The 8,492-nt window shown below is 36.9% G+C and overlaps 1 protein-coding gene across 1 annotated transcript; it reads left to right on the top strand.

Moving 5' to 3' along the window:
* The first annotated feature begins 1,271 nt into the window (after window positions 1-1,271).
* LOC134303618 (PR domain zinc finger protein 12-like) lies at window positions 1,272-7,444 on the top strand. The gene is made up of 5 exons (XM_062989073.1): window positions 1,272-1,533; window positions 4,672-4,862; window positions 5,459-5,614; window positions 5,898-6,012; window positions 7,020-7,444. The coding sequence occupies exons 1-5, from the start codon at window positions 1,272-1,274 to the stop codon at window positions 7,442-7,444; spliced, it is 1,149 nt and encodes a 382-aa protein (XP_062845143.1).
* The last annotated feature ends 1,048 nt before the right edge of the window (window positions 7,445-8,492 follow it).

Here is an 8,492-nt window from a genome sequence, read left to right on the forward strand (position 1 = left end):
AGATTAGATAGAAAACACTGGAAAAGTATTTTCAGTGGTAACATGTACCTTCCTTAATGTACAATATTGCCACAACCTCAGATGTACTGAGTTTTTAACAGTTTAATAATCTACTATATAATAAAATGGCTGCATGAATAACAGACAAAAATAAATCAATAAACATGTGCAAATAAAAATAAAATAAAAGAATCTGAAATAACTAAATAATCTAATGTACTGTAGTTGTTTATTAAATGTATTTATGGTTGGAGTCAAAAGTTACACACCCCTATAAATCTTGGGATTTAATTGTTTTTGTAAGTGAATGATGTGTCTTCAATACGTTTATTGTGTGTTTTTGAAGCTTTGCTGGGTCACAGCAACATATACATTTGATGGTAAAGAAGTGTAACTTTGTATAAATTTGTCATTAGTAGTTATGACTTCTCTGTGCCCATAAAAATAGGGACAGTTTGACGGCGCCCCTTTCAAATGTACAAGAATAAGTGTTCTCTCTGCCAAGGCTACATAGAAAACGCAGTGAAACCAGATGCTAAGAGAAACTATATCACAAAAAACCAAGCACGGGAAACACTGTCCACAGTCAAGCAAACTTTATTAAGTAAACTTTATTTATTAAGGACTTAGATAAGGGAAAACGAAAAAGCAGCCTCTGCTTCTGTTTTTTACTTAATCTGTGTTTTAAATGTCTGCTTTTGGAGCAGTGCGTCTATTTGGCACAGCAGCCTCCAAGCATGACATTATAATTATTTTTGCTTGACTTTTTAAAACTTTTGGATTAACAATTTGGGCAAGAAACATGTACTTTTTAATTGATTCGGTTAAACCAGCCTTATTTACAGAAAAGGCACAAAGGTCACTTGCTCAATCATTTTTACTGATGATGAATTAGGAGGGCATTCCTTAACCATAGCGACATTATAGAACTTTCTGCATCACCAAATTAAGGATCTTAGATGCGTAAAACTCCCAAATAAACTAATTTTAATTAAATAAACGTGAAACACGTATCTACTCTATCTACACGCACCCATACGCACACCCATGCGCGCTCCTACAGGGGGGGTTGGTCCCTGTCTTCATAAAGAGTTTTTCCTTCAAAGGGGACAAGCCCATTTAGGGAGGGGAGGGCAGAACCATTAAGCCCTCATTAGGCAAAGACAGACATATAAGAGCCTGTAGGAGCTTTCTCCTCCCATCAGAAGGGATAACCTGTCCACTTCTCTCCATCCATTCAGTCTCTCCTCACTGTTTTTAAACACGCCGACATGGGCTCGGTGTTCCCCTCCGACGCGCTGATGATCAAGTCCGGCTTCAGGTCCCCAAACCTCTCCCTGTGTGAGATCATCACCTCGGATGTGCTCCACAGCTTTCTGTACGGGAGATGGAGGAACGTGCTGGGAGAAAACCATCATCACCTTCATCATTACAACCTTCATCATGTTCACCTCTCAGAGGAGAAGCAGCAGCAGAATCCCACCAGCAAAACCGCGTTCACTGCCGAGGTGCTGGCGCAGTCCTTCTCTGGAGGTATGTGTCCACATTTCTGTCCATACTTCATGGGTTATTCTTCCTGTATCAGTGAACAGAATCATTATTGCTTCTCTGACAGGCAAACACGATGAGACATGAATTCATTGCAAACTAATTTACTTATTCGTGGAGTTTAAATGTGAATGGATTTGTGATATTTCATTTTTTTATAGTTTAAAACAAATATAATAAGACATGATTTTCTAAAAATGCTTAGTTCATTAAAGTTTCCCCACATGTACGTTTATAGACAGTGTATTTATGTTTTGTTTACCTGATAAAGTAGAATTCTAAAACGTCTAAATTACAATGAATTCACATTTAATTTAAATGCCATCATTTTATTTTTACTATGTTTACAGGCTTAATCGTCGAATACAATTTAAAAAAATAAAACACTTATACTGGCTGTTTTTAAAACAGTAAAACAATTATACTGGCTGTTTTCCTGGCAACAGTTGTTATTTTAAATAACTAAATAATCTAATGTAGTTGTTTATTACATTTCTTTATAGTCAAAGTCGAAAGTTACAAACTCCTTTAAATCTTGGGATTTGATTGTTTTTAGTAAGTGAATGATGTGTCTAATAAGTTTATTGTGGGTTTTTAAAATTAGAATTATATTGTTGTTATGCAGTTTAATCCATCATTAGAATATTACACTCGAATTGGTTTACTTGTGAAAATAAAATGATGCTTTGTAAGAGACATGATTTTCATAGGGATGTTTGTTTAGCTCATCAGCATCAGCACTGTTAGGTTTACGTACAACTTCCTTAAAAATAGGACTATATGACTTCCAAGTTACATATATTCGGAAATTAATTAACTGTATGCATATCACCACTTCGATTGTGCATAAATCTATACTAAAGTGCATTGATATCACATTAGTTAACTTGCTTATAGTTCAGTTCGTTTTTCTCTGTTACTGGGTGCGTAAAATGTTCTTGATGTAAATGTTCTTGATGTTTGTTTTTGTTCGTGTTAAAATAATGCAGACTTTTAAAATGTATTTTAAAATGAAGCTTTAAAAAAGTGGTACATGTGTCTAAAATAGGGGAAAATTAATACGCCTAAATTATTTTATTTTCTACCTAAGTAAAGGATTTAAATATGATCAACCAATAAATAATCTTTATTAAGATGCCAAATACATCGAAAAATAATAAAGTTTAGTGATAGTTTGTTAGAGTTTAAAAATTAATAAAACTGTTTTATTAATAACATTACACTAAAAAAACTTTTGGGCATCTTAATATTTTTAAGAGTTTTACATTGTTTTAAGAGTTGATCCAGCAGTTTAGATTTTGCTGTGTAAACTTACATAAGAATCTAATGGATTAAGTTTTTTTCTCAAACTTTTTGCGACTTCTGGGTCCAGACAGGTTTTTTTTTGGCTTAGTGCGCATTTATTCTGCGTCTTTTTCAGTTTAATGCGCCTCCCTGCACATTTACCAAGTTTTGTGCGCATTTGCCTGGTTTAGTGGGTCTATATACTGTTCTCTGTGCCTTTTCCCAGTTTAATGGTTTTTTTCACAGTTTAGTGCGTCGTTTAGTGCGTCTTTAACCCGTTTGTGCGCATTTACCGGGTTAGTGCGCATTCACACCATTTAGTTCCTTGCTCAGTTTAGTGCGCATTTATAAATTCGGTTAACTTTGTGCTCTGACCTGAGAAAGTTCCAGTGAAGAACCTGAGAGAAAAGCTTTTTCTTTTCACATGTCCCGGCCTTTTTCTCCATCATTCATCAATCTCCAGAATCTTTTCCTGCGTTCGCAGCTAATCGGTTCTTTCTCTCGCCGCTTTTCTTTCTTTCTGCGCCCTGAAAAGCTCGCTGTTCCTCCTCTAATGCACCATGAAGGCCATTTCTACCCCCATTCACATCATGTCAGCCATCTAATCGCCTTTTTTCTGGGGTTTGTTTGTGAAATTCCCGGCTCTTTTAAACAAGCCCTGGTTTTCATTCAGAGCAAATTTATGGCTACACAGTTTCTTAAAAGGATAATGAATTTGGAATTAGCCGAGCCCCCCAGTTTTCCAGAGGAAAAGTAATGAATATTATTGTGAAGCATGACAAATCTCTGCGCTTTGAGTAAATACGGGACCGTTTAACCTTTTTTTTGTCATCACGAATAAAAATTCTTGCAGTGTGACATTAAAGAAAAGTTCTTCTGTAAAGTTCCTGAACGAATTCGAGTCTGAATTTCAAGCGCTTTAAATTCATCTAATTAAATAAACTCAGGAAAAATGCGTATTTATCTCATATTATTATTATTATTACTATTATTATTATTATTATTATTTAAACCTTAACGTCAGATTAAATGATGCTACTAAAAACAAAATAAAAATGACTATACTACTATTACAAATATTTTAAAGAAACCAAAAACTGTAGTTTTGATTTTGACCTTTCAGTTACATATATTAATTATATTATATATAGTTACAATATTAATTTATTTACTTTGTATTCATTCCAATCAGGGTCGCGGTGTGTTAGGTAGCATCTTAAAACATTGGGTACAAGGCCGAAAAACACCCTTACAGCCAAGCCGCTTATTCATTCATATTTAATGATTATATTATTATTTTACTAATACTACTACTACTACTATTATTATTATTATTATTATTATTTGAAACACATCAAGGCTGCAGGGTGACAAAGTTGGTAGAGATTACAGTGTCTTAGGCTGTTTATCAGTAAACTAAAAACAATTAGGCTAATATGTTTGTATAACAAACTATTGATATATTTGTTCACAATTGTGTATAAAGGTTCAACCTTAATTTTAGTGCTTAATCAACTTTTACTTTTGTCTTCATTAGAACAAACAGGAGCTGCTCAAAGACTCAAAATTAACAAATAATTAAGTTTAAGAACAGTTTTCATTAAAAATGCTTTCAACACAATTTGAAACTATAACTCTTACTTTTTTATTAAAGATTTTGAAATGAGACAGATAAACTGTTCCTATATAATTTTATCCCACTTTTTATTTTTGACACAGCATTTTTATTTAATACATTTTAAGGTTTTGTGGTATCCATGCAGGACCCATGTAACTATAAGATCGGCATAAACATTTGCTGAGCGCCCCAATAAGAAAGTTTTCTTTTCTACTTTTCAGAGGTGCAGAAGTTGTCCAGCCTGGTGCTGCCCAGTGAAGTGATCATCGCTCAGAGTTCCATCCCTGGTGAGGGTCTGGGAATTTTCTCCAAGACTTGGATTAAAGCAGGGACTGAGATGGGTCCGTTTACCGGCCGGCTTATTTACCCTGAGCATGTGGACTTGCTGAAGAACAACAACCTGATGTGGGAGGTGAGCACTTCACTGTGCACAATATCTTAAATATAGTTTCCTTCTCAGTCATCTGGAAAATATTTTTGGTCCTATACGAACACAGTGAAATTGGATTAGATCTTATTTACCCTACAAGTGATTCTGTATTGGTCCTTTTTGTCCTTATTGGATTTGTCCCCTATTTTCTCCCACTTGTTGTTACAAATCTTACTAACAAGATTAAAAACACCAACAAAACTTGGTCATTAAAGGGTAGAGATTTGACTCCAGTGGTCACAAGCAGTGGGTTGTGTTTGTCCCTTCAGCCACATTATCTTAAAATACTTACCATATTATGGATGCCCATGTTTTCATTATGGCTCAAGGGTCGAGAAACATAAACCAACTTGTAATAATGCTTTTAAATGCTGTTTTTTAAGCTTACATTACACTTTATTTGCTCTGTTTCAACAGTTTAATTTTGTCTTGTTCTTCAGGTAGTTTAGCTTTATTTGTAATAGTGAGATCATGTAAGCTTCTGTGGACCCCCAACTTCAAATCCATTGATATAAAATATCTTTGCATCGCCAACCATGTCAGCTGAAATCTGATTTTTCTGTGTTTTTGGCTCCCAGGTTTTCAATGAGGATGGGACTGTACGCTACTTTATAGATGCCAGTCAGGAGGACCAACGTAGCTGGATGACCTACATTAAGTGTGCACGGAATGAGCAGGAGCAGAACCTGGAGGTGGTGCAGATCGGCAGCAGTATCTTCTACAAAGCAGTGGAGGTCAGAACCTTTCGCTATGCTATGTGTTTATAGTATAATTCGCATGACCTGCTCTCATGGTTTTCTCAAATTTTGAAGAAGCTAACCTCAGTGGAAACTTAGTGGTTAAGGTACTGAGCCACTGTTGGACCCCTGAGCAAGGCCCTTAACCCTCAATTGCTTGCAATGTAAATAGACACAACTGTAAACTGCTTTGGATAAAGGTGTCTGTTAAATGCTGTAAATATGTAATTTTGATAGTGACCAAATTTGACGTCCAAGTTTTTGTTTGTTTTTTGTTTAGACTATCCCTCCTGACCAAGAGCTGCTCGTTTGGTACGGAAATTCACACAACACGTTTTTGGGAATCCCTGGGGTCCCTGGTATTGAAGATGAACAACAGAAAAAACCCAAAAGTGGTAAGTCTGATGTAAACTGTATGTGTGTTTGTTCTCAACAGATCAGTCAGTAGGACTTCTGTTCATTAGTGCTCCTTAGAAAGAAGACATTTATCACATTTATATGATGGGAAAATTTAAAGTAGACCATTTACCTCTGCAAGTTTTTGAAAGGTGAAAGAAAACACTAACAGCACTTACAGAAAATCCACATAGATTTAAGAAGAACATGCAAAACTACTCACAGAAAGTGGTCAAATGTAAGAATTGAGAAAATATATTTATTGTAACCCACTACCGCTGAGATCCAGGGATCAGTGTTTGGAATTTTAGCTGTGCTATCGGCCAGTTGGAGATCTGCACAAGCATGATTGGCTACCGTCCAGTGGGGGTGGCTAAAACAGCCTAGCCACTGGGAGGTGCACTTCTCAGTGCTGTTCTCAAGCTCTGATAAAAATAGGAGGGTTGCAGGAAGGGCATCTGACATAAAAACTGTGCTTGTATGCAAATCTTGTATGTGGACCAGGTCTGCTGTGGTGGATCCTAAATAAATATATGAGAAGTGTCAGCTGCCCTGATGTCCAGCTGATGTCCAGTATTGAATTTAAGAGCGAGAGCAGTCCTAAAAGTGCATGAACCAAAGTGTCTGAAGATCATACAATTAGTGCTCAATGCTTAATGCATCCAGAAATGGAAAATGGATCATTAGTAGTTTTTGTAGTGAGAGATCTTTTGTTTGTTTTGCATTGTTGTGGTGCACCAATATCAGACTTCTAAATGTTTTATGCTGTGTTGTGTGTTTTGCAATGTGTGTGTTTTAGTTCCAAGGTAATCGAAATGAAATTTTTAGTCAGTTAAAACCATACAACTTGTATCTCTACTTTTAACTTGTACCTTAGTGGCAAAACTAAAGAATCATTATGTCAAACTGGTTTTGATTGACTTGATTTTTTACAGACTACAACATAGGGAGCTTTTGAAACAAACTTTATTTATCCTAAAACTCATATTTTTATCACTTCCCACAGATGATTCTCACTTGTGCGACGGCAGCTCTTCATCCCCCCCATCATCCTCCTCAGCATCCAGCCGAATGCGCTGCGTAATCTGCCACCGAGGCTTCAACTCCCGCAGTAACCTGCGCTCCCACATGCGCATTCACACCCTGGACAAACCTTTCGCCTGTCGCTTCTGTAACCGCCGCTTCAGCCAGTCATCCACACTGCGTAACCACGTCCGTCTGCACACTGGCGAGCGCCCTTACAAGTGCCATGTGTGCCAAAGTGCTTACTCACAGCTGGCAGGACTGCGAGCTCACCAGAAGAGTGCCAGACACCGGCCGACGGGTGCCAATCCGGAGACCAGACAGTCCTCACCATCCCCTCCATCACAGAGAGCCTCCATGGCGCAACCGGTGCCACTGGTGCACCATATAGCCACCATGGTACTCTGAGTGTAATTAGGACCAGAGGATTGGACATTTATAAGATGGCAAGAAGGCGATGGCATAGCCTGCTTCTGTGGGTTCAACAATATTGCACTTTAATTCCTTCAATTCAGTACATTCCTACATGCAGACTAGGTTCAGAGCTGCCATCAGCTTTTTGTAGCTGTTTTCTTTTATTTCTTTTTAACCCTCCTGTTATGTTCGTTTCTCGTCAATTTGACCCAGGGGATGTTTAATTATCCAAAAGTGTCAGAAACCAAAAAATCCCAATAATCATTGTTTATATCTCATCATTAACTCCTTCTGCTTGGCTTAATAAGTTAAATCAATGAAGTTTCATACCAAAAAATACTTTTAACTATATCTTTTTAGATTTTGAAACATACGATTGGTCAATTGGACCCGTAAACATAACAGGAGGTTGTGTATGAGCAAATAAAGCCCTGGTTTTGGGTGCTGCTTTATCGCCGATTCATTTTATGTCCCCAAGGTGGCGCCAGAACACAAACATTTGCGTCATTTAATCCATTTTGAACCAGATCAACCAACCAGTAGGTGTATTGGGTACTACTAAAACAATGTGTTATGCCATTTAACAAACTGGCATTCTGACCAGGACAGGAACAGCCTCCCATACATCCAGTGAAACCGTCAAAATGTTTAACCTTAAACGACCTGAGGTGGTTTTAAGGGCATTTTTAGACATGCTATATATGTGGATATTTTTATATGGATACCAAAGACACAAAAGTGTAAGTAGGGGTCTCGATTTCACATAAGCATTAGGCACTCACATATAAAGCAAAAAAAGACAGAAGTACTTCTTTTTAAATATACAAACCAAACTAAATTGACCAGTAATAGATATATAAACATTCCCTAATCATATAAGCAAATCTTAACTCAGTTTTAATGTCTATAAAACACAGTTACTGTCAAGTTGCAGGAAGAATAATTTATGTGGCTGTTGTGACTGTGAAACCATCCTGATGTCAAGCATTCCTTTTCTCACAGAATATGTAGATTCTGCACAGCATTGGCCTTCTTATCTGAG

The sequence above is a fragment of the Trichomycterus rosablanca genome, chromosome 26 (assembly GCF_030014385.1).
Source record: "Trichomycterus rosablanca isolate fTriRos1 chromosome 26, fTriRos1.hap1, whole genome shotgun sequence".
Taxonomy (NCBI): Eukaryota; Metazoa; Chordata; class Actinopteri; order Siluriformes; family Trichomycteridae; genus Trichomycterus; species Trichomycterus rosablanca.